This window comes from Haliaeetus albicilla, chromosome 18, assembly GCF_947461875.1.
Source record: "Haliaeetus albicilla chromosome 18, bHalAlb1.1, whole genome shotgun sequence".
NCBI lineage: Eukaryota > Metazoa > Chordata > Aves > Accipitriformes > Accipitridae > Haliaeetus > Haliaeetus albicilla.
The window spans coordinates 2,632,365-2,659,896 of record NC_091500.1 but is presented as its reverse complement, the minus strand read 5'-3'; the positions used below and the strand labels follow the sequence as shown (position 1 = coordinate 2,659,896).

General features: G+C 38.5%; 1 protein-coding gene across 4 annotated transcripts in view; it reads left to right on the top strand.

The window, feature by feature from the left end:
- Positions 1-27,532, top strand: part of KIF13B (kinesin family member 13B) — a 129,671-nt gene that overhangs the window by 10,089 nt on the left and 92,050 nt on the right. For all 4 annotated transcript variants that reach the window (XM_069805532.1, XM_069805530.1, XM_069805531.1 and 1 more), the window contains exon 2: positions 873-966. In XM_069805532.1, the coding sequence (XP_069661633.1) occupies positions 873-966 (94 nt within the window). The remainder of the gene's footprint in view (positions 1-872; positions 967-27,532) is intronic.

Sequence of the window (27,532 nt, the reverse complement as noted above, 5' to 3'; positions counted from 1 at the left end):
AGAGTGCCTGCTGGGTGTGATTAGTTATCATGTTTATAGGTATCGGCACTTGGTTTCCAGGTTCAGCATTGGAGTGTAAGAACATAGGACTGGACTTGTTTATGTCCAGGCCCCTATGTCTGTAGGCAGTGACTTTGATTACAAGTGGCTGTGTGCTTTTTTTTATATCTAACTCCATTTGTCATTGGGTGGATACCTTGGATGGTTGTCAGTGTTAACTGAGGCTTTTATTTTGTTTCCCCCGCCTCTATGGCTGAGAATTCTTATACATTCCAAATATTCTTACTACTCATAGTATATATCCCATTGCTTAGCGTCACTTGGAGGAGGGCTTTCCAGCTGACTGGGGGCCTGTGGGGAAGGATAAGCCCTTTTCTACACGCTCACACCTAAATTATTTTTGATGGGACTTGAATTTCTTCAAGCAGGTGCCCCAGGACTGACAGCTGGCATGGCATGCTGCAGTATCACAACAGTGGCCGGGGAAAATGTGCTGCAGATGGTAGGGGCAGCTTTCCCTCCGAGTGTGCGAGGCATTGAGAGAGCAATAAGAAGAGCTGTCAAAGTGGTACCATGCCTAATGGTTCTTTCCCCAGAAGAAATTTCATACTGCCTTGTATATGCTGATTGTCCTTCAGTAAAACCTAAGTGCTCTTTCTTGTTTTGAAAAGAGTGCATGCTTTAAAGCTGGACAGGATCCATCCCATCAGAATATCTCTAGAAGTGGAATTTGGCAATAGTCCTGTTTCTATTCTCTAGCTGATGGGTGGCTGTCAGACTGCATGAATAAATTTGGTGTCTGGAGGAAGTAATGGTGTACATAATCCTAGTGCTTTAGGAGCAGCACTTGACACTTTCTCATTTCTTTATAGAGCTTGATCTGCATACAAAATGTGTGGTGGATGTGGATGCAAACAAGGTTATTCTTCATCCTGTAAACACCAACCTTTCAAAAGGAGATGCCAGGTAAGATTTTTGAATTAGGAAGGTCAGGTTTCATGAATTAAATATGAGGCTAACAACTAGGAAATGTAGGCCTTGATAGAGGGTTTTCAATTTAAAAAATAATATATATTCTTTTTGCAATGTAATTGCCATCATCTATAAAATAAGGCTGCTTTTACCATGCTGGCAAGATGCATTGAAAACCTAGTGCTTAATGCATTTGCTTCCTGCTCTAAACAATGTGTTAGCAATTAATGGATCTGTGAACTGTTTCATTTATTCTCATATGCTATTATGGAACAGGAGAAATTTAAATCTGCAAAATAATTTGAGTGGGGCACAGTTTGTCATTTTGGAATGAAACTAATTTTCACGATTATTTTCTCATAATGGGCTTGTATTCATTGTGTAAGAAGGGGAATGGGAACATGCTGGATAGGTGTAGCTCTAGGATTGTCTTGACAGTGGGGCATTACATGCATCAAAAGTAGGTGGAAAGGTGGCTAAGGGTAGGGACCAATTTGTGTTGGAACTGGCATCAATTTGTTAAACTACTGTGAAACTGAAAAGTCCTGTAATAATTGATAGGGTTAAGGTTGTGACTATTTAATTTATCGCTTGTTCGCAGGGGGAGGAAATGAAAAAAATGTATGCACGAAACAAAATAACAGGGGTGCAGGAAAAAGCTAAACCCATTACTGGGCATCTGCAGTCAATCATGATCTGTATTCTGGAAAAAAAAAAGGAAGTGGTCTTAAGGGTGACAGAAATGAGAACAATTCAGTTAAACACATAGAAGAGCTTTGTTTAAATGCAACATATCATAGCTTTTTCATGTAAAGCTGATCTGCATGTCAGTGGTCAGTAGCAGTATTCTTTACCTGATCGCTGATAATTTGAACTTCTCAAACCCAAGTGGTAATAAACAGAAAAGCAAAGAGATCATGAGGTGCAATATGTACTTTCTATTGTCACCAGCTGACAGACTTATTACAGACAGTGGGACTGGAGCTTTAATAAGTTACTTAAAATCAAACAGGCTGTGTATGGTGGGATGTTTCTGTTTGTATCAGTATCTGCCTCCTCCAGAAACACGTGTATTGTTTAGCTGCCAAATACCTATGTTGATTTGAGCCTTTAGAACTGCTAAAAATAGCAGGAAATTGAGATTCTCAGAAGCCTAGTCAGACAGAGCTGTATTAAGAATGTTATTCATAGTTTCTCTAAAACATGGCCACCAATCAAATGCTGCATAGTTTATACTCCCTAATATATGTTTAAAAAATATTCATACTGTAGCCATGAGAGAATACATCATGCAAATCGTGCCCCCTGGCAAGGGAGGAATTGGTTGGCAATTGTGTTGACGTCTCAGACAAGATGGTGAGCCTACTGTGAGAAACCAGTGTGCCAGACCAAAGAATACTTCATTTGCATTTTCACAAATACCCATTGCTAATCTAAGCAGGAAGCACAGTAAATTTATATGGGGTGATTTAATAGAAGAGGGAAAAGTGGAGGCCCATTAACTGTACTAAACGTTTGCCTGCAAACAGTGAGACAACATATCTCAAAAACATAGTTGGAGTAGTGAGGATTTGGAACAGGGTCCTATCTAGCATGTAATAGCCTCGACAGAGGCTGCAGCTAGATTTTCTTGGCTTCTGCGGCCCCATCAGAAGAATCTGAAATATCAGTTCAAGGAAAAGCTTAGTTTTAGTTACGGTTCTTCTAAGTTCAGGGATTAATTTATGCTCAGGTTCTGCTTCTGTTTCCAAATCCACTGTCAACAACTTTGCCTTGTGCTATAAAATCATTCATTTTGATTTCAGACTTGTCTAGTGTCTAAAGTGAGCTGAAGGAATTCTGGCAAACCTAGAGTGCTTTTAATTAAACAGAGAAAAGAGAAGTAAATAATATTGTAAATAGACTCTTTAGATGCTTGCGGAGCAGGATAATTTTGAAAATCTTAAGAGCTTTGCTGCATTTCTCATTGAGCTGCCAGGGTCAATTTAGGAACTGGGAAAAGAATTTTAGAAACAGAAATCTGTGCTGTCACATCCCCACTTGTCATGACTCAGCCGTGGTCTGGCAGGGAGTGACGTTTGGAAAAACAACCAATGACTTTTGGCAATATGCATGTTTTCCCACTTCCATCCTCTCTGGTAGAAACCAAGTCTGGGAGATGGGCAGGTGTAAATAAATAGTTTAATGGGTGAATCAGCCTGTGTCACAGTTATGCATATTTGTCCTGTTTCCTGAAGGTGGTCTTCGCAGGCCAGAGATCTACGTAATGTGTCTGTCCATCTGCAAAAAATCTCTGCCAGTGACATCAGTTAAAATGGCAAATACCTGACATGCTGTTTTCAGTTGTCTCTGAGTTAAAGAGGAGAAGCACACTTTGAAGTTCTTAAGTGATACCCTCACCTCTCCTGATTTCCCATGGGACTTGGGAATGAATGTGTACAGAAGAAGTCAGAAATGTCCACTCTCTTTATGTATCTCATATTTTGACAGATACCCAACTTGAGGTCTGTAGGACCTGACTTTCGGAGATAGCAAATTGTGTTGATATAATTGCCACTGAAACAGTTTCAGGTCTTCAGAAAAAGTGTGTCTAGCTGTTTCAAATTTTGCATTAAAAATTAAGGAATGTTTTGAAAATCCAGGTGGTAACTGATTGATCTCACTTTCTCCTATGTCTACAAACTGAATATATTATTTACACGTTTCTGTAGAGACTTGAGGATTAATAAATGTGTGTAAAACACTTGCTCTCAAAAAAAGAAGTCTCTTTTCATACGACTTCAAAAATCTAGCATCCTCCCGTTAGTTATTCCTTAACCAAGAAATGACCTTTCCTGAGACAGAGAAATGCAGCAGTTATTTTATTGACCAATCCTTAATAGTGCTGTGCAGGTTTCAGTAATCTGATTGGATACGAAAGATCAATTTTAAAATCTATCGGATGAGCTCCAGGCTGGGTAGGCTTTGTTACTAACCTTGGGCTATTGGGGGGTGGGTTTGGTTGAATGGTGGTTTCTCGTATCAAAATGAAAATTATACTGTGTGGAAATGGTCAACCTTTTCTTTAGTTGCTTTCACAAAATTATTTGCTACAGAGCCTTGAGTTTTGTCACAAATTTCCCAAAACGACCTCTTTAAATCAAAATCGCCCCTCTCAAGGATGTGTGAACCTCCAGGGATTTGCTGTAAATGAGTAGTATCATTAGCATGACTTGTCGACTTTTTTGTTTGCCTTATGTAGTTGTCTGTTCTCTCTGTCGCAAAGGTCAAGGCTAAAGTTTCTTTATCAACACAAGATTTACTGTGTGCTGCAAAGATTACTCATAGCATTATTACTTGGTGGCTAGGGCTTGAAAGAGGGTGTGAACTCATTTTGATTGAAGTGAATAGATAATTCCTAGGCAACAATGGGAATATTTATAGGAATTAATTTTTTTGGAAAAGCTCCAGATAGACTCTAATTACTCTAGGTTCCTTTATAGCCTTTTTTTTTTTCCTACTATCAATTTGCTTGTGCTGTCATTTTACATTTCCCAAACAAGACCTATTAAAAAGACTTAAAAAATTATTATTTTTGACAGGTCAGACAAAGGACTTTTATTATATACTGCAGACATAACTGTAATTGATGTGTAACTGATAAAAGCCCAGAAATCAGTTGTGTATTAGTCTGGCACAGGCCTATGAATGAGCCATAATATTTGTAAAACAAAGCATTTATTAAATCTGCCCAACAAACCAACTTTGAGCCTTTTTATTAAGAGAATATGCTTAAAAATGAAAGGAGTGTTGTCTTCTGTGTACTTTTGTCACAATTTGTGGTTTATAGAAGCTTTTCCTCTTGTTTTGCAGAACAGAGGGATTCCAAAGACTGGCACAGGGTAAAAACTATTCCGAGGAATGAGTGCAGCTAACTGAAGCTGACAAGTGTGTTCAACCAGGCTGGGTTTTTCCTTTTCAGCTATTGTAATATCTTTATAATTAGTGCTTTGCAATAGATATTTCAATAATTGAGTATCTCTATAAAGATTTTTTAAAAGTGGCTTGCTTGTAAGGTATCTATTGCTGGATTTAAACCAGTTTACTTTTGTATATCCACACAGACAAGGTTTTGCTCATGAGGCTGTGATACTTAAACTCAATTTGATTGTTTTCTAAGGAGTTCTGGAAATTGAGGAGGGGCGTACTATTATCTTAGAGTTGGGGATTTTTGTAGCCTTGCAACATCTGAGCTTGATGATTTCTGCTTTGATGAGAAACTGGATGAAGCCCAAGTACATTTTACTTATAAAGGAATACTTTTATAGGATTCTTCTACTATTCCAATTCCCATTTTCTTTGAGACAGATGACAGCGCTGAAAAACGTTGGGGAGAAATAATTTTGGACTAATTTCCTTGTAATTAAAACAGGGTCATCTTTCAGAGCTGTAGGTAAGTGATACTTACCTTGTTGTGGCTACTAATAATAATACTCCCAAAGAGAAATTTCTTCCATAATGAATTTAAAGATTGTTGAGACAATAAAACCAATACTCACAGAATTTAGTGAAAAAGAACAATAAAAAAAAATCCTACTTATGCAGTAAGTAGGTAATAAATTGCTGATTTCAGATGAATGATGGACTTCAGGCAGTGGTTGGGTTGAAATAAACAGCCCAGTGTGTTAAAACTTTCCATAGCTCGTCTTTGGACTGAAGGGGGTTTTTTTTCTTCTTATAAAGCTGAAGAACCATTTAATCCTTTTGAAGAAGAAATTAAGATTAGGACCAAGACAGAATGCTGTCAAAGATTTAGCTACTGAAAAAATGGTACCAGAAAACAATTCTCGAAGTCTGAAGGACTAAGCAGCATTAGTTCACTCTTTTTGAAGGGTTAAGTGTGAAGTGGGTGAATGGTAACAAACACATGCAGCTTCCACATAATTTAAAAAAAAAAAAAAAAGGATTGGAAGGGCTTACTAATTGTAAAACGCTACTACTGTGGTCCTGGGAATTAAAATATATGTATTGAGCCAAGCTTTGTATTCTACTTGAACATGAAAGTTTACAAAATGCCTAGATACTATGTTAAATAATAGGTAAAGTGCCCAGAGCTTTTGCCAAGCTCAGAAAGCGTATTTAGAACTAAATACAATCTTATCAGATTCTGTTTTCACCTATTCTTTGCTCAGTTGCTTAAAAACTAGAATATGGCATTTGTGCAAGCCCACACATGCTCCCTCTGCCTGCTCTCGGTTAGCCAGAAATCTTGTGGTGGTGTTGCCCGATACGGAGGCAGCACCAGTGAGCATGCTGAGAGGCAGGATAAGCTCCTGCTTGGCACAGCGTTAGCAGTTATACAATATTTGGTCTGCACAGAGCACAGGTGAAACTGGCTTTCATCTGGCTGCAATGCGTGTGTCTCTTTAGCATGACTCAAGAACTTTCCTTAAAGCTGGCTAAAAGCTGAAAATAAGTCACGACTTAGCAGCTCTTGCTGTGTGGAGTATTCCAGATCTTGCGCTTTTTTGATAAAAATGGAAAATGCTAATCTTAGTGTAGCTGACTACATGGGAAATGCCTGAAGGGTGAGGTGGTAAAACTTGCACATACATCAATTTCTTCTACAAAATTTATAAATAAGGGACTGTGTTGGTTGGGGAAAACGTACATTAACCAGTGAAAAACTTGCATTAACCAATTATAAATAATCTCTTTGTGGTGTGAAGAAGCATATATATTACTTGTCCAATTCACTAAAATATGTGATACATGTGGAATGGTAGGCAAAAATCCCAGTTACAGGGAAGTTTAGCAAAAGTTGAAAATATCATGATCTTGGTTATCTATGTTATAGTATCTTACAGTTTTTGCACAATTAATCGATTTTCCTCGTATCTTCCAGAACAGCATGCAGACAGTCAAGATGCCTAGAGAGGAAATGCTGATGTGATTATATAGGTGTTCTTGTATATGTGTATAAATATGAACTAGAAAAGCTGACTGGTAGGAGTAACCAGGAGGACTTTGACTTTTAAAAATAATATATGATAGCAGGAGCATGTAGGGGTGCACACTTCACTTGTTCTATCTTAGGAAAGAATGTGTATAATCAGAAAATGAGGAAAGTGTATGAAGGCAATGCTATATATGGAATTAATCTGCAGAACTCCTTCCCCCAAGAAAACTGTGAGAGGCAATTACCAGTAAATAGTCATGGAAAAATGCACACATTTTTTTGAAGATACCAGGATCCTGCCTCATATTAGGTAGGAACCGCTTGAAGAGCTGCCTCGTGTTAGGCAGAGTTTTATGTATGTGTCCCCAGTTGTTCACGCATTTTACTTAGAAGTATCAGCTGTTGGATACAGCCAGAAATTGAATATTGAGCTTGGTGGACCATTTGCATGATGTGGTGCAGTTGCTATTTAACAACAAAGCAATTTAAAGGAAGAAATACTATTGTCTTTGAAGATGGGTGAAAACTAATTGCATTGTATGCGCCTTTGCTCTGTATCTTTCCTCACATTGTATTAATTCCTGCTGTGTTAAACTGCTTGGAATAGGAACAATTCAGATTAGGATGTGAGTGTGTGGAAACAACACTAACTGCATAGCTGGCTGTGTTACCTTCATACACAAAGGGGGCATGGCTTGCTATGCGGGTAAGGGTTCATATTGATCTATAAAACTCTAACTGAGAATGAAATTTCTAGGTTAGATGTTAGTTCAGCTTTGTCTTACAGGGAACAGATTTATGCAACGTTTCATAATGCAGAAATGTTCCAGGAAGTTGTGGGGGGGGAGGGAGAGAGTGTGTTTGTATTCCTGAGACTGCTAGCTGACATCCAGAAAAAAAGGGAAGCCTGCCTCTCTCAACATCCATACTGGTGTTTTTGGGGCACAAAAAAGCTCACAGGAAGTTCATGTTTGTGAAAACAGCGCTATGAGATTTTCCTGTATTGCTGACTTTGCCTGTACAGCTCTGTTGCATCTCTGTATACAACTCTCACTTCAAGCGTGAGCTTGTTCTGTAAAATGATTATTGTTTCCAATGAGCTTCCTCAAATATGTATTGCTGCTTTTTATTGATCAGGTTGCTGAACAGCCTAAATAAGTTAGAAGAGGGGGGAGAAATAAGCCTCACCTAAAACGGACAGAGTCATTTAAATGGTTGAATGAAATTATTGCTTTTTCAGTCTGTTATCAGAGTTTATTTTGTAGGAAGTCATATTAAACCTGTATTATGGGACACGCTCCGTACATCTGCATTAAAGCTAGACTGCATCCAGCTGCAAGTCATCTATGTTTTACTGAAAAATGTCTTCTGATATAAAAATTATATGTCTAAATACTTCTCATGAGTTGCTGCAGTACCTAGAAACCATTTTCTTTCTTAAAAGTTTGAAGGTCATCTGTTTGTCCTGGAAAGATCTTAAATCAGAGGGGAGTCAGGATAGACAAAGGATGGAGATGATGTCTTGAGGACAGCAGGACTAGCACACAAGGCTCTGTTACTGTGCACCTCCTGAGTCTTTGGTTGCACGAGTGACAGATTATATTGCACAAGGAGGTGAATGCTTGCCATGTAAAATACTTATCTTGTGTAAAATTCAGAAGTAGGACTTCTGTCAGGAGGTAAGAGGGTTGCTGCACTTCAAGTTGTGCTTTTGAGGAAGTTTATTTGCTACAACTCACATGCTTTGACTTGAGTAAAAGTAAAAATGCGAGATGCAAACGCTCCACAAATTCTTGTCGTGGACAAAAAAGTTAACAAAACTTTGAACTGTGCTTGTATGTGTCAATGTGCTTAAAAAAGACCTGTATCCTATTTTGTACTGCTTAAGAAAATAAAATGGTGAGACTGTGTTAAGAATTTTTTTATAGACAATTCCCTTCCCACCAGCTGGGTCACACCTATTTACTTCTACCTTTTTTATGGCTAACATAATAGATAATTCTAATTTGCTATGGCTATTTATAAACTCTGTGCCTATATTGTAAGTGAAAACTACTTTTAACATGAGCCATATTCTCTTGAAATCAGAACTGGGTGGCCATGCCACTACTAGGAATCATCCTTGGCCACCTTATATTCCTTAGCTGAAGATGAAAGAAGCCTTTTTCGAGTCTTGTTGCTGATCTGACCAAGTCAGTAATAACCTACTGTATTTGAGGGAAAGAGTAGAGATAATAGATGAAGAATTAATTTGGTTCACATGTCTTGTGATCTGAAGTATAACCGTCAACTTGTGTTTCGTGGATTCCTAACCTCTGGTACTTTTTCTTCTTAAACCCCAATACATTGGTAGAGTACCTGCAACCTTAATTCTTCACTAAATTGAAGACTTTTAATAGACTATGTAATCTAACAGCAGGTTCTGGACTACCCTTGGCATTGTTGACCTGCTTGCAGACAGTGTTTGGAGGTTGGTGGTGATAGTTACTAAGCAGCCTGTCCTTCATGCAAACTCCTCTGGAGTTGGCAAAGGCTTCTGATTGTGAGTTATTTAAGGAGTGGTCTTCTGCTACAAATAGGAAGTAATTTGTAGTCCCTTCCCATTGCAAAGCAGTATCATTAGTAAGGGCCAGTTCCCAGAGCTTTCTTTGGTTTTTTTGTGTTTTTTTTTTTTTAAAAAGCAAACCACAAAACAAACAAAAAAAACCCAAAAAACCCTCTTTGTGGCATATTGAAGCTATAAGAATGAACATGTTAAATATTTGAGTGGAATATAGCTTTTATTTAAATCTCTGTAGCAATTCTGAGAGAACTGTCAACAGTTTTGTTTTCAAAGCTAGCCTCTGAAGCTTAGAATATCAGGCCATTTAAGCTTCAAGGAGACTGTGATGTGTTAATTGTTTTCTTGACTTGTTAAATCCACAAGTTAAAACAGACAAATCCATTTGCTTTAAGAAGAGTCCATTGGAATTTGGCTCAGTGCCAGTCTTTTTCTGGACTTCTGTTTCAATGGAGTTGGGATTTGACCCAGTGTTTTCCAGTTTAGCTCAATGGCTTTTTTGACTTTGCTGCCATGTAGGTTTATTTCTTACTAATATAATTTAAAAGGACATAACATTTGATTTGATTGTAGTAATTCTTTGAAATGGTAGAAATCAAGTCAAAACTGTTTGAATGTATGAAAATAAGGAAATGACACTAAGAAATTACCCTGTGCTATCCTGACAGCATGAACAGAATGGAACACTGGATAGGTAATGACAGCTGAGCTTTAAGTTTGAAATTTGTTCCCTGTGTTGACCTAATATGTTAACAGAAGGCTTAAAGGCTTTAAAGTATATTTCCTGTTAACAAATCAAATCAAGAAAGATAGGGGACTGACCTAGCGGCCGTAAGCTGTGGGGAGAAGTGAACAAGGATAGGGGAGCAAGCTTGATCTTAAGATCTGCCTTCAGTATTCTGAGTAAATGTTGCAGCTATGGGCACTTATGTGAAATTATTCCATCTTAATTTTCAACTCTTAAATAATAATGCTTCATGAGGTAAGACTATAAAATGGATTTAGCGGTCAGAATAATGTTGAATAATACTCCTGCAGGCTGAAGGATTATTTCAGTGGCTGGAGCTGCTGGATTCTGTGGAAGGTGATAAATGCAGTTCAGAACAGCTTTTAAAACCTCAGCACTGGAAGGTATTTAGAATGTCAGCGAATACCTAGCACCTTCAGTGAGATTTCATGCCTATCAAGTAAGTTTGTATCAATTTTAAGAACAGAACTTAAATATATACGCATATATGTATAAATACATATATAAAATGAGTTTGTTAAACTTCTTAACCTCCTTAAACTGTTTTTATGCCTACCATTTTTGTTTTGAGGATATTTGAGATTAAACTCCAAAATCTTCATCTCAGATTAATATGATTATGTGATCAGAAAAAGATGCAAGAGAGGCTATTTCTTGCCATTTTGCCACATGATTGATTAGTAATAGCCAGAATAACTTTCTTTGTGCTGAACAACTCTAACACTCTTTGCTGTGGTCATTTTAGATTGTGTAGGTGTATCCCTCAAGCTAATTTGAAATAAACTAATCTGAATGTTCAGAATGGGGTATTTGTGGCAGGACATGCCTTGATGCTCTCCTGAGAAGGTGGTTAAATGCCTCCTTATATAATCAGTGATTGTAACGCCTGTACTTTTATGGTCAGGTACATCTACGTAGGTAGATAATACCACATACAGTCTTCTGAATTCCTTAGGTTTTGGAAAATGCAATATAAAAACTGCCAGGGTTTGTTCCCTAAATTATTTATAGGCTTATTATGAAAAGTGAAGAAAAGGAGAAACCTTGTACCTTTTAGCATCTTACATTCATTGTCCTGAGAAACTTTGAACAAGTTTTTGGAGTTATTTGTGTGCATCATTGTGAGGTAACTTGTCCTTTTTTTGTTGTGGTGGTAATTTTAGAATTAGAAGTTCAAAAGATGACACTGTTACACTTGATGCTCCATTACATTTAAGGGGGTTAGCCTGATTCTGCCACCATCTTACCGCTCTGTAAAGTCAGAAATAATACTACTGAATGAAGAGGAGATGGTTTCTGTGTATCTTTGTTTTCAAGTTCTTACAGTAAGAAGGGAAAATTGCAGTTGCTGTAGCACCTCAAGATTTTATATTCCTCTACCTATTTTAATTTCAGCAGATGGGAAAGAGATAAAAGGACTAGTTTTTCTCCTAATCCTATAAGGAGAAATCAACAATCAACTTCTTGCAGGTATTTTTGTTTTTTGTTTTCCATGAGCTAGGTCTTCAGGAATGCAGCATCTGCTGCTCTTGCATGAGCAGCACCCTACCCTCTGGGTTGGAATGTCTGTCCTTCCTGGAAAGAAGTTATGGAGGTATGGCTGTTTATGGCCTTCTCCTAAAAGGCACACTAAATTTTTTGTAGTTGTTGCAGTTTTAGAGGTACCAAACTATTTTCCCTTGTTTCTAATTTACATTTAAATAACTTGTGTCTTTATCTATTCTTTTCATATGGAGCAGGACAAAGTCTGATCATACAGACTTTGGCTTCCTGTGAACTGCTGTGGTATGAGTGTTGCGTTCAGTGCTCTGGGAGTATGTGAAATAAAATAACAACATTTTAATTAGTGCTTTAAAGTTGATGGCAGCTTTGATAGGCATATACCATCTTACAGAAATGCAAAGCCTAGTTGTCCCATAGTGCTCCTTTGAGGAGAGAAGCAATCAGGTTAAGTAGCGATTTTTTTGCTAAATGAGTGTAAAGAAAGAGGGCTGGACTTTAAAGATACCTGGGGAGAGAAAGGATGGACTTCTGGCAAGAGCAGTGGCTGCATTAGGGGATTTAGGTTTTGCCTCAGTTCTACCATACACTTCTTATCTGACTGTAGGACAGTCACTTCAGATTCTTTTCCTCCATTTCTAGCCTCTAAAATAAATCTAGCATTTTTTCCATTTTTTTTGGTTGATCTCTAGTGCAAGAAGGGTTTTATTGTTTGGGGAGGGTGGGGGTTTTTTTGTTGTTTGAGGAGGGTGGATTTTGGTTGGGTTTTTTTGTTGCTGCTGTTGTCTTGGGGGTTTTTTTTGGTGTTTGCAGGGTGGTGTTTTGGGTTTTGGGGGGTTTTTTTTGGTTTTTTTTGTTTTGTCTTTTTAAGCAGCAAACTTCCTGAGCTGGCATGTAATTAATTAGGTCACATAGCTCAGTGGGACCAGAACTCAGGGCCTGTATATTGTGGTAGTGACATAAGGAAACCTTACATCTTAATGTGTATTGTCTGAGGTTCTTAGGCTAGTCTACTTACTTTCATTTTTAGCCTTTTGGAAAGCACAATACCATTCTCTTTCTTTTTTCCTCAGGGTTTGTAGACTTCTGACAGCATTTTGTTCTGTTCTTCAGCAGTTGTAGCTCTACTGTGCTGATCAGATAAATGAATTAAAGAAACAGGGTAGCTACCCAGCTTTTACCTGAATAGCCCTTCAGTGATGAGCACTTCTAGCTCTCTGAATTTTTTTAAGCTTTATTTGCATATGTTTATGATCTGAATTTTATTTCTACTTGGTAACAAGTGTAATTACTTACCAAAATGTTGCCTAATATGAATAACTCTGATCAAAAGTGACATAATCAATTGTTTTATTCTTCTGTCTAGTCTTTTCCTGGTTTGAAGGGTCTTTGACTCTTCTGAGCTCTTTGACTGGTATTTGTCATCAGCCAGCCTTCCTCTGATAGCCCATTAAGTTCTGGTTTCTTCCTGAAAATGCAGCTAGAGATAATGACTTTGCAGAGTTTGCAGCCATGGTACCATGGGAAGGGAGAATTACAATGTGCTGAGCAGAAGAATAAATGCTTCAGAGGTGTGAAGAAAAAAAAAAAAACAAACCAGACAAAGAAAAAGCATATGCAAACTTTGTGGCAGAGAAGAGAGAAATAGGGATGGTTATGGGAGGAAGCAATTATCTGGTTGCTTTATGTATCTGCTGAAACCACATAGGTACCAGCTGAGACTTACAAGCATCTCTACTGCCTACAAGCTGTCTTGGTACCTGTACTGCCCACAACAGCAAATAGGTTATGCAGTAACTTCATGCTAAAACCTTACATCCTTGCTTCACTCTAGCCTGTGCAACTGCTCTCTGCAAAGTTTTCACATATAGTAATTTTCTCTTCCTGTCACCACTAAAATATCTTTCTTTGCTGCTGCTAAGAGTTTAATCAGGTTGCAGGAAGAGCACTGGCAAGTCCTTTACAGCATACCTAATACAAGAATTATACCAGATCAGTAGAATCATGACAGGTTCACACTGTAATACAGGAGGACGAGCCATACAGAGTAAGCACGCTTCTGCATGCTGAATAATTACTGCAGCACTTTGACAGAGGTTTGGAAGTAGGTTTAGGGTAGTCCTCCATGACCCAATCTCTGGTGACGGTAAACAGTCTCGTGGTTATGTAGTGAGGCATTTTACTTGTGAAGGTTACACAAGGTGAAACTGATAGAGCTCACTAATAGCATGTGATGTGTATCCTGGTACAGCTTCTTGTGAAACGATGTTAGCCTTTTGAACTAAGAATATTGTATACTTTGTAAGCAGACATTTCTTCATACCTTTATTTTCCTTGTCTGTGCTTCTAGTCCCTGTTCAGGTTCCTTAGGTGATACTTTCCCAGGTAAGGTCACGCCAGCAACCCCCTTCCAGAGGACATTGCTGAGATTCTGCGCACCCTGCACAGGCTGTTTTGCTGAGCAGGGAGGTCAACTGCCTGCCTCCAGGTTGGAGATTTGAGAGGCAGTGGGGTCCTAGAATATTTTAGAATCGCTGTTGTAGTGATAGCAGGCTTACTCATGGCAGTCTAAACCATAGTAATGTACGTGTAGAGTCACAGACTGGTTGAGGCAGGAAGGGACCTCTGGAGGTCACCTGGTCCAACCCTCCTGCTCAAGCAGGGTCTCCTAGAGCTGGTTGCCCAGGACTGTGTCCAGTTGGTTTTTTAGTAGTTCCAAGGGTAGGTCATGTGGCTTTGTACATGAATAAAATCATATGTTGTTTGTATACTGTTGAAGAGTGACCTTTTTCAGAGTGGTACGATTTGGAAAATGCCTGCCTTACTGGGATGTGGTAACTAAGCTGACAGTACTCAATAGAAATGCTAGCTGTCACTGTATAATTGTTTCCATAATTAATATCTTTCAAAGAGAGACAGGTTCATTTTCGAGGCAGTAGTGATGTCAGCAATGGATTGTAACTTAATTTGTGAGAGGTTATTGGCAAGTTACAAGTCTTTACCTTTTGGTAAATTATATTTAGCAGAACATCCATCCAGAAACTAAAAAAAAGTAAATCACAATTATCGAATGTTCAACTTGAATAATTCTTTTCTAAAAAACTTAAGTGATACCTCATACTGGAATAGGACCCAAAGAAACTCCAACTCAAGCTGAATGCTTTTGCCTCAGTGCTGAGTGTTTCTGGTGTTTCAGCTGTTGACTGCTTTGGCTTCTGTATATACAAACTTTGAAGGATGTCAAAGGTTTCAGCCTTCCTAAGCATTGGAGGTAGGACACGATCGTTTGATGTTTTAATAATGTATCATGTGACCAGTGCCTTCCGTGGCAATGATCCATGGAAGCATGAAACCTGCTGTTTTTTAAATACAGGTTGGGCAAGATTTGAGTATTCTGGATATCATGTGAGGTAACCCTCATGTTCAGAAGAGGTTGAGATTTCATATGGACACTAGCTAGAGCTGTGTTTTTTCTCTTTCATCAGTAAATGTGGACGTACCTTCAATTTCTGGAGGGTAAAAATCAAGTTTCCTATTTCTTCACTGTATCAATTCTTGAATTCAGTTAACTGTCCCACTGCTAAACCAAAGTCACCTTCTGTAGCACTCGGTGAAAATAGCATGTGGTCTATTCTAATAAAAATCACTAGCTGGGAAATGGCTAGTACAGGTATCTTAAATTCTGCTCATGAGCTTCCTTGAAATGTTTGCATTTGTGATGATGATATCGCTGATGGTACTGTCTGGGTTGGGCATTAATGAAGACATCCAAGTTTACCTTTCATATGCATATCTCATCTGCAAACCCATACGGCCCTGCTGTGTTCTCTCTCATGATTTTGCCCTTGCCAGTGTGTGTCTGGGGTAATTCCCATGATCTTTTGTCCTAAATCAAGGATAAAAATCAAGGATTTTTAAACTTTTTTTTTTTCTTTCCTTCAGTCATTTGTCATTTGGGGAAGATCTTGCCTGACTTTTGGGGTAATTCTGGGAGGATTTTCAGCATATTAGTGATTACAACCTCTTGCAAAATTTGCCAGACACATTCCAGTTTACCAAGGATGTTGAAATGCTTAACATTTTTCTTTGCATTTTGAACGGTATCTACTACCTGAATCTTTGAACCTTGACAATGGCAGATGTTGGTAAAGTGTTTTTTTTAAGTGATGCAGTCACTCAGCTGGATCCTGCACAGGTAACAAATGCATCACCCCACATGGCAGATTGAAACATCTTCCTTTGTATGAACAACCAATCCCCAGATGATTTATACAGGATTTTACACTTCCTAATGTATACTGGTATTCACTGGACTAACTGCATGCTAAAAAAAGGCAGTCTGCCCCATGGCAGTTGCCTCTCATGGTATCCAGAGACATAAATGCTTAGATCTTTATGCTGAGTATTGTATGGATGCTTGCAAAGTGAAGTCCATACCTCCAAAAGCTTGTAGTGTGAAAAAGCTATATAGAAAAGTGTTGGAAAAGAGAAGCTATAATTTGAATATAGTCAATTAGACACTGCAGGTTAGGTAGAAAGAAGATTAGCATTTAGGAGCTCATGGGTTTTGTTCATGCCTGTGCCTTATACTTGCTGCAAATTTTGGCAGATACAATTCTGAAGACTTCATTGGCACTAACAAGTTTTAAAGCTGTTGCCAAGTTGCATAAAAGTCATTAATCCTTGTTTGTTGTCAGGGTTAATGCTTAAAAAGAGCTTGATTCTTTAGGGAAAAGTATTGAAGAAATCCATCCTTGCAGACAAATGAAGTTAATTTTTATCACAAAAGAAACTAACTTGACAACTTTGTCTGTCCTGGCATGTCTAGGCCAATAGAAACTAATTACAACATAATTGTCTTTTTCTCCTGCTGTTGTCCCCATCTGTATACAGTGGTTTATAAATTTTATAAGAATGAATGAAACGGCCATAATTTAAATATCTTTGCTATTATGCAAATTATTATGATTGGGATTATAATTGAAGTCTTTGAGCAAGTTTTTAATCTCTGCATTTGCACAGGATTATAATGAAATATAATGAGTTTATATTCAGGCTTGAGAAACTATTTATGTGAACTCAAAAAGGAGGAAAAATCTTGCTCTGAAACAGTTACTAAAGGGATTTTTAATTGTGATTAAAAGAATGCCATTTGAAGACCTTTTAAAACCTATTTTAAAATTCAGATTCTGTTAGAATACAGTAACAAAGGCAGTATGTAAAGTAAGTAATAATGATAGTAGCACAGTGTAAGATCTTTGTTCTTCCTTAAAAGGAGATCTCTATTTTATTGTTTGAATTCCAAGTTGTTGCAGTCTGTTCTTCTGTGAGTCTCTTGCCATTGATGCTTTGTAGGGAATCTTTTCAGTGCTAAACCAACTGAATGTATTCATATTATAGCTTCTCCTATAAGGCTCCTTTCTAGTCTATTACTTAATGCTAAATATTGTAAGAAAAAAATTATACCAATGGTACATCTGAATTTGGGGAGAGGGAGATTTCCTCCCTGTCTCAAACCCACATGTTTAAGGTATTTGAGTGGCAGTTGGGAAGAGACCCCAAAATGGCCTTGAAAACTCACTTAAGAGTGACCTTGTACTGTTGCCAGGGTGTTGTCTTTGACCAGGAAGAGCATGGTGACCGAGACACACTCTAAACACAAAGCAAACTTGTCAAAATAGACAATTATCTTTTTGCTACATGTTCTGTAGAGATAAGAGGGCCTGTGGTCATCACAAAGGATAAAGAAGAATCCGTTGTGTTTTCTGTACTTGCAATCCAGAGGCTTGTTCAGGAGGTGCCTCTTTTTCTCTTCCCAGCCTTCTCCTTTCCCTTTCATCCAGGTGACGTGATGTGCAAACATGGGAAAGCAAACTGTTGGCTTGATCAGAGTGGAATATATATTTCTTTGCATTGGGTCTGTGCATAAATCCAAGTTATTTGGACTTGTGAAGATGTAGGAATTGGCAGATAGGGCATCAGATGGTGTTAATATTTTTGATACCACTTATATTTTGCATTGCTGATTTTATACTGGCAGAATTTATTTTTGGTGGGCCTAAGACAGTGGTGTGTATGCACAATGATGTACACTGCAGATGTCGATAATGAATTATTTATCATAGAATCATAGAATGTTTGGGTTGGAAGGGACCTTAAAGGTCATCTAGTCCAACCCCCCTGCCATGGGCAGGGACTCCTTCCACTAGCCCAGGTTGCTCAAAGCCCCATCCAACCTGGCCTTGGACACTTTCAGGGAGGGGGCATCCAAATTTACAAATTTTGAAGTATTTTGGGGAGCACAGTTCTCACTGAAACACTGTTCTTGTCTGGTAGATCAGTTTGCTGCAAAGGAAGCTGAGTTAGACGAATGACTAATTTTACGGGTTACAGTCAGTTGTTGAATGCTGTAGAGTAGTTGTTAACACCAAGCTCGTGTGTGAGGCTGTGTTTGGGAGACTTGTACATCGTCCAAACTTTAATGAAAGCAAATGGTCTCCTAAGTTTTTCATAATTATGCTGGGCAGGATGCCTGTTGAAGGATGGGAAGATTGGAGAGAATGCTCTTGTTAGGCTTTCTCTACCCAGCATGACAGCAACTCTACTGACACCTTGGTTTTGTCTGTTCCTGTGGTTCCTGGGATGTGCTGCACGCCCCATGCTGACTGAGAACTGTTGCTGTAGGGGGTGTACGTATACGTACATACACACACAACACCCCTCCAAATCTGGTGTCACCTGCTGTCCACAGCCACTGTTTTACAGGGCATCCTACAAATTTGGGAGGCATAAGCTTCTGCTGTCTGTACTTGTGCTGCTGAATGCGCATTTCCCTGCTCTTCTGAGTCAAGTCACCTCCTTTTTTTTTGGTCCTGTGTTGAGTCTGAGTAGCGCTTTTCCACCCATGAATAGCTGAATGCAGGGTACTTATTTAAGGTCCAGAAGGCCAACCCTAACCTTGAGCACTTCCTAGGAAGCATCAGAAAACAGCATCTCCTGTCTTCTTGGGTGACTCTCCCTTTTCGGGGAGGGCACAGTTTCTCTGGCCTGAGGTACCTGCCTTATGTGACCACAGATGCAATTAATGTTTTAGTAATTTTGAAGTATCCCACAGCTATGAGTTACTTCACCAATAACTTGGAGTATTTCATGGAATCAGTGGAGAGAAGCGAGTATGTGACAGTTTTGTCTGCTGGCCAACATTTCTCCCTGAAGCTATGAAATAGCTGCAAGTCTTGGAGTTTTATTTTAACTCCCCTGGAAGGTTTATCTTGCCATTTAGCAGCTGAAACAATGCAGCCATGGAGAACTTCAGAGTGAATTTGCTTCCACAGCAGCGAGATCCAGGCAGAGCAGGTTTCTTCTTGTAAACACTCACTTTCCATGGCTCAAATTCTTTGTTTTTAAAAGTGTCTTTATTAAGAATTACCTACTAATGCTGTGTCCAGGAGTTTGACGGTGTGTATGATCCTCCTGGGTTGTGCTGTGCTAATATTTCCACATTCTTAGAAAGTTGGATATGCTGAATTGTTTTTTTATGTTGATTTTTTTAATGTTTCTGTAACTACTTATTCCTGGTAATTAAATGTAGGCCTTGCACGCAGAGCCAACAATGTATATATGTTTATCTCATTAATCGCTACTTCAGAATAGCTTGTTCTGTTTTATCAGGTTTTTAATTAGCAGTGGTTGAAGATCTGATGCAGCTAGAAATCTTATTTTTGATCATCTAAGACTGCTTATCGCAGTGAAAGATTTACAGCTGATAACTACTATGGTGTCAGCAACAAAGTGATGCTGGTTTAACACTGCTCGCTTAAACTGTGAATCTGCAAGCTGAAAGGTAAATAGAGGGCAATTGAGTTGTTTGAAGTGACAAGGGTATTTTCTAGCAGTCTAAGTGATGTTGATTAATTATTCTCTATTCTGCCTTATCCCACTTGTTTACTGATATCGTCTGCTAATCTGCTGGCACTCGAGACTGTTTTGATACCGTGGAGATTTTGGCTGAGGATGATTGCTGCTCTCATTTGGGGTTCCCTATTTAAGTGGAGTGTTCATGTTGCAGTTCCCTTGACAAAAATGTGAAGTGCATGCTGATAGACTAATGCTTTCGATTTAGCTAAACCCCAAAAACTGGAAAGAATTTTGATTTCTACCCTTTGGTATTTGAAAATGAGCATTTTTTGGTTTCTTTTGCAGTTGTCATTCTGTAAAAGCAAGACCATTTTCTGTGCTGTAGCCTTGCATAGTTGCTCTTTGCTATGGCATTTTTCGTTCCAGTATTTTATTGGAATCCTTCAGTAAAATATTTGTTCCCATGATATAAAACAGATAGTCTTTGTCACATAGTTTTAAGCCAGTAGTATGAAATGGCTTTAGCTGCTTATCCTTTGTTTCTTAATTCTTTTGATTTGCTTGTTGTTGTGGAGAGCTCATGGCAAGGTTTGGAAGTGGAAGACACCTTAGCATAGGACTAAGTATAAAATGTGATATTTTGTGGGTAAGAAACATGCTGTCAGCTGGTGTTTGTCTCATTACTGAAAGTACTTTGCTCAAAAGGTCTTCACACCATAGGCTTTAGAGAGTGAAGGATCATAAATTGGGAAGTACTTCATGTGCTGGACCTACCACATGACTTTTGTGCATGATAAAAAGTGCTGTCATCATCTTGGAAACTTGCATTGTAAGAAGGGAAGGGTATCACAAAGACCAAGTGTACGAAAGCCTAAAACTGGAGAAATACCAATTAGGAATTTATGTGTATCATTTTTAACAGCAAATGTTATGAATTACTGGAGCAAACTATGACAGGTAGTGGTGGGCTCTTGTTTGCAAGAATAAGAATGTTTTTCAGGAGCTATGATGGCCAAACACAAGTTGATGGGGATGGGTGTAATTGTGTAGCTGGTGTTACAAGGTCAGGTTAGCTGTCTAACAGTTCTTTCCAGCTTTAATATCTCTGAATGTATAGAGGACATGATGGTAAGACTTAAAAGTATGGTGCATTGTTGTAGTACAGATATAAAACATTAATGATGCATTGAATTTGTCCAGTTTTAGTATATTCTTAAGTTGTTCACAATTACGTTTAAGTCAAGTTTTACATGGGCTGTGTTGACAGTGTCTGATAACCTCCGTGAAGTTTCTGTTTATCTATATTCAAATAAAAAAGCTGGTTGCATTGGTGTGAGCGGCTCTGTGAACAAACCTCAGTTAATTTGGTGGCTGAAAGGAAGGCTTTATCTGGGAAAAGGCAGGGCAGTACATTGCTATGAGGTCTTAAGAAATACAATCTCCCTCCTCTTGCCTTCTTTCTAAAGCTCTTAGATGCTGGAGAAAATAACTTGTGAAACGTTCTTCATTAGGTTGGCATGACAGGCAATAAAACGTAGTGAGGAGGGGGGATAAAGAAGGCTCTGAGCTCTGCCTCTGCTGCCAACACATACAGCCCTGGATAAGTTACTGTTCTCCTTTATCGTATCTGTACAGTGGGAACAATGCAAGAGGCTTCAAGAGACTCTTGATGCTTTTCTGTTATTTAAAAGGAAAAAAAGGAAAGTTTCACGTTTACGTAATCTGGTTTTCAATCATCTGTGTGGATTTTGTTGATAGCACAGGTAGCTGAGTTAATGCCATTGAACGAATTGTTACAAATGCACTCATAAACCCAAATGTTGCCTAACCTAAGGTTTATAAAATTTTAATTTAGATTTTTTTTTTTTTAAATCATATCCGTATGCTGTGATAGTGTGAAATAGGATGTGTTTTAAGAACGTAGCGTAAGTAAGCTCACTGGGCTTGAAAGACTGCCTGCTTCATTGTATATTGCTAATTGATAAACTTGATCTCTAGGCTCATTAGTTAAACTAAGCAGGGTTATTTTTAATGAAGGTTTTCTTTGCATGAAGTACAGGAATGTTTCAATGTGTACTTGTCCATGGTTTTCTTTCTAATGAACTTTTGCTGTGAAGGGTTGTAAGTTATTTGAAAGGTTTTAGTATTGAACTTTCATTTAAGCACTCATAAGTCATTGGAAAAAATACATTTAGCAGTTGAACTTAAAAATCGTCCAATTGGAGAAGAGCAAATAGCTTGGGGAGGATACTAAGAGATCTGATTTTTTGCTGCTAGTTTCTATTGGGTTTGCTCAGTGATTTTTCAGGCAGACAGAGTCAATTGCCTCATTTCTGAAAGAAGCATTGGACTTGGCACTAGCTAGGACCTTTGAAAGTCTTAAAAAAGAGCTTGAGAGTTTTAAAATCTCTCTCTTGGTATCAGAACACTGTATGGCAGCTAAAAAAATCATATTAGTTATTCCTCAAGTTTATAATGTGTATTTCTTACAAAGAAGCTGCAGGGAATTGCAGCATTGGCAGCCTTTCAAGCAATCTCTTACAATGCAGCTTTATGCCTGTAACATATTTTCTCTTCCTTTCTTTTTGCAAGTCATGTTTTAACCAGATTTCTTTCCCTTTCAACTCTGGAAGGCAAATGTAATGTTTGAAACTCTGTGTTGTACTTGGAGAGGCTAGATTTTCCTCTCATTCTGTGGAACAATAAATGGAAACTTGCATGTTTGGAATCGCACAACCCAACTCTTCCTCTGGGACCATTCAGTCATTAAATTGCTGATGGGAAAATCAAAGTTCAAGGGATAAAAGTGGAGGTGTAAGGAGGGAGATACAAGCAAGGGAGGGTCTCTTCAGGTACTTGGTTTAAACATACAGCCAAACACAATCTGTGTTTTGCAGCTCATCTGTGTGAGCCAAGTGTCCGTCTGAATTCTTTCCAGCTCTGACTCTTGAGAGTTTCAAAAGCCTGTCTCCTTTTGGTATCACAGTTGTACACAAAACCGTATGGCACTACGTGCCTGGACAGTCATATCAGCTGAGAAGGTGAAGCTGCATTCCTACGTGCTGCTCCAGTGTTGCATAAACACTAATTTATGGATTATATGTTGGGGGTGGAGGTTGAGAACTGTACAGATGCTCGCCCTCCGCCCCTTTGATTTATAATTGTACCACTTTATATATAAAAGTGCTATATTCGCTGGAGACTGATTTCCTGGTCACTGTAACCAGCACAATAGCAGCAGTGCATTTCTGTCCCCCCCCTCAATCCAACACTGCAATAACTAGAGCCAGCACAGGTTACCAGCGAGGATAAATACCCTCTGCTCATTCTATATGTGTTTTAGCAGCAATAACTCATGTCGGTAGTGCAAATCCTGCATATTAGGACAGCAAACTCCACTTTGGGCTGCTGTTAAGTGAAGCATGGTATGGAGCTGGTATTGATTGCTACTTAAGCAAAAGAAATTGGGTGTGATGACTTAGCAGTGACGCTCCATCTTTAAACATCCTTTCTTCATCTTAAATTTCTGTATGAATTTATTTTTATGGGTGCTAGTTATGAAATCATGGATGACATATTCCAAGAGCATGGACAATTCTAACATGGTAATAACTGTTACTGCAATACCTGTAGAGAGGAATTTTATCGCTGTGTCCTGTTTTTGTAGCATCAAATGACCAAATTCAATACCCAGCATCTTTTCTGTGTTTGTGGTTATGCTTGGACAGACTCATTCAATCAGCTGCATGAATGAGCACTTAGGGATTTTATAAGCTGGAGTGGCCAAATTATGGTAATTAGACATCTTGTCTATTTTGTTATACTGGCTGCAGAACAGTAAGGAGGTTAAAGGAATACTGTCAAGTTGATGAAGGTACAAAATCAGCTTACCTAAAAGCTGTCATCATTCTGCTGTATATATCTGAATACTTTCATTTTAGGATTTTTTTTTGCATATGTTTATTTTCATGACATTTAGGGGCAGACAGAATGGGCAGAATGGTGCAAATGTGTGGTGTGGAAGCCGTATGAGCTTATTATTTCTTGGCGTTTGTCTCTTTTACATGCTGTCAAATAACTTACCAATCTCTAAAGTTCATTTTATACAATGGGCCAGCTGCAATGGTTCTAGAAATGCATCACCTCTCATTCTACTCCGTATGGCAAACATACATCTAATATTACAGAAAACTGAATGCAGCAGAGAAATGGATAACTGTTTTTAGGGTATAGCTGCTTATGAATGCCATTGTCTTACATGTGCTCTGCTAAATGAGTGCACAACTGTCATAAGACTAGTTTTCTGTGAAGAAAAATAATTATGTTTACATGGCTGAGAATTTGATGTTCATAGTTAAAGGTGCTTCAAAAAACAAAACAAAACACCATAACCAGTTGAATAACACCAAAATTGGATAAATCAGCTTGTATGTTAAAATCAAGCCTGTGTTCAGAAAGAACTCATAGTAGCAGCTGAGGACAAGCCAGTATGCTGAAGCCTGATTTTTGAGGAACTCACTCAGCTGGAACATGTGATCTGATCTTTATATGAATATCCCTTTGCTTCGCTTTCCTCTTATGTATTTTGTCAACTGTTATATTTAGATATTTAGTTCTTGTGATGTCCACAGGCTTTTATCTGAAAGTCTGATATTAATTTCACATGTGTTAAGTGGTTTTTATCAAAGCTACTGGGTCTTTTCCCTTTGCAAAAAAATGCTGAGGGAGAGAGACTTCTTTTACCCACCACTTTCAGGGCTGTGGTTTGGGAAAATCAACTGTTAAATTGTTTCTTTTGCAACACAGGCTTCATCCTAGAGCAGCTGACCCTGGATAATCTCCCAACCTGCCTGCAAACTAACAACTTCTTCTTTCTTGTTTCCTGTTGGCAGGAGGAGGGAGGAGGATAGCCTAGCACATCCAAAGGAGTTGGTTTCAACCTGTATTTTTAGGACTGACCGTGGGAGGTGGGCATGGGTGTCATGCACTGTCACTGAAGGGTCTGCAGAAGGAAGAAAGTCTACTGTCTGTAAATGTAAATTTGTTCCTTCAGGGCTCACAGGTCCTTTAGAAAATTGTTACGGTTCTATTAAGTGGGGGGGGAAAGATTGAAAAGCGTTTATAGATGGTATAACAGCTAAATAACTTTACTTCTTTCTCACTATGGCTCCAACCATTGCCACCATGGCTTGTGTGATACTACCCAGCAAGAGTAGGGAATCTGAAAAAGGAAAGTATGTGCAGGACTGTTTAAAGTGATTTTTACCATGGTGTCTACATGTCTCCCTCATCTCAGCCCTGTGCTCTGGATGAAATAGACAATGTGGTAACTCTCAGGGATAATTTTGGCTGTTGATTCTCCCCCCCGCGCCTCCCCTGCCCTGTTCAGTTAGGAAATATTAGCTACATGTCTGTCTTTTCCCTTGTGCTGCATATTTTCAGTTTGTCTTTTTAAATATATGCTAGCTGGTGGTGTACAGCAAATTTCTTTGTCTGCAAACTAATCAGTGTGGGGATCCTCCCCCAGTTATTGCTTTTATGAGTATGTGATGGTTTATAGTGGTGGGCAAAGTGTGAGCTCTGTGGAACAGCTAATCCACAAATACACCGTGCTTTGTTTTTAACAGGACTACTATTACATTTTCATGCAATAAGTTTTTTTTTTCCACCTTCCTGTTCCCACTCCTAACCCCCACCAAAACAGAGGTTAGACATTAAAGATAATGTTTTCTTAAGCAACATGTACGTGTGGGGGGGTTTGTTTTGTAAGGAAGTAACATGCAACTGAGTTGATACATCTGAACTGACAGGAAAATGTCTACATGGAAATGAAGACAGTTGAGTTTAACTGATGTACATGGTCTAACTGTAAAGAATTGCAGCTGCTGCCCATTTGAGTTTCTCTGCTTGCATCATGTAGTGTTGAAGCTTGAATGTCATCCCCCTACTTCACTAGGAAGGAATGTAATCTTTTTGGTTACAACCTGATTGTTTCTTATTACAAAACATTTTATATGGTAATGATGCAAACGGGAAGAACAGCTGACTTTCAGATTCCATCTTGAGTTATGTTCCCGGTTGAACTGTTGGTTTTTTTCAGTGTGACTGCGAAGCTGCTTTGTGACTTTGAGTGGATGATGCAGTAACCAGGGAATCCAGCAGTGACATTTTTAGAAGAAGAGTACATTTGATTAATGATTCTTGGTTTTTCATCCCATATGAAGTGGTGTGTATTAACTATTAGATGTAGAGTCTTAAACTAATGGAAAATTTAGTATTGGCTTTCATCTTCTCAAAATGGTCTGATGTCTTTTGGATTTAGAGAAATAAAGTATGGGTGATTATGAGGGCAGTTGCTTCAAACTGTTTGAGAGTAAGTCAGTCCTGTTCATCTGTTAAAATTCCAATATATTCCTATTTCTCAACATAGATATTCATAACTGCTTTTTGTAATTCAGGATTAACTGCACGTATTGTTCAGCACATTTCTAACCTCTAAATTTTGTTTAGCATTAGCAAAAATAATGCTTTTCTTGGTAATGTGTATATTTAAAATAATTAAAAGGTGTTCTTGAGATACATGTAGAAACATCTGCTTTTATTATTGTTTGTAGGGGCACTGCTGTGTACAGTGCTAAATCATGATTGTGTCATATAAAGTGCTTTTGCATATGCTGTCCCATATGAATTGCAGGCAAGCAGGCAACAAGTTGCATCTAAAAGCAAGATGTTTCGGTTGGAAGAGACAACCAGCAGACAATCTGGAAGTTCAAAGTTAGAATTCAGCAGAAACCATCATTTGGCTCCTTTCAGTACACATGAAAGCCTTATATCTCATTACTGTTTATGAATACCAGCAACTAGCTGTGTAGCCTACATTTTCAGACTTCAGATAGCTTCTTTGCAATGCAAACTTGGCATCAGGAGCTGACAAGTTTATTTGATACCACCTTTGTGTGTGTGTGTGTGGGGGGGGGGTGTTTTGGTTTGGTTGTTTGGGGTTTTTTTTAGGAAAATGAATGGCTTCTTAATTGTGGATGTGAACTATCATACTATCACGGAAATAATCACTGAAACCACAAAATATTAAACACTTTTCCACGTGGCATGTACCACACTTTGTCTCCCAAATAGATAGTTGGAAAAGGAAAAGAGAAGTTTAAGTGAAACCAGCTGCCATCTGCTAGCAAGTATCTGGTGCTGGTGGCTACTGTGGAACAAAAGAACAGTGTGAGGAGATAAACATAAGTTCAAATTTTAGGTTGGAGTTGACTTTATCTTGTTTTAGGTTTTTACACTTCCAGAGTTCAACTTTTTGCAGAGTATTGTGCCCAAAATGTAACAGAACCCACATCGAACGTAGGCTATGTCTGCATTTGCTTACTAAAGAAATTACACAGCATTTGCTTATAACTGTGGTCTTTTAGTGATGGCAGATTTTTTTTTTTTTAAAGTTGCATATTTAGGTGAAGAATTTAGAAGTATGAGTAAGACATTTCATCAGACTACAACAAGGACATGTGATTGCTTTTTGGGGTTATTAGTGCAGTTTTCCTCTTTAATTACAATGCTTTATGGCAGAAATGACTGGTGACACTTACAGAAACTTTTGCTCTAAAAGTTTTATGAAGGTGGAAGCCACCTCTGTACCACCAGGCCACAAGGTATTCTGAGAGCAAATTCTTCGAGAGCACTGGCACGGCTCTAACAAATTAATATTTTACAGGGCTATAGCACATGGTCAGTGATAAGAATGGAGCTATTTCTACATTTTCTGCAATGCCTGAGTATGCATTTTGTATTAATCGTTCCTGGCAGCAGGAACCAGCACACAGTTCTCAGTTTCTGGGTGATCAAGTGCTCTGTTCACTAGGACTTTCTAAAAAGCCGGTTTATTATGGTTAAGTTCACAGAAAAGCTAAACAACTGTTATCATCATCCAGATGGACATCGTAGA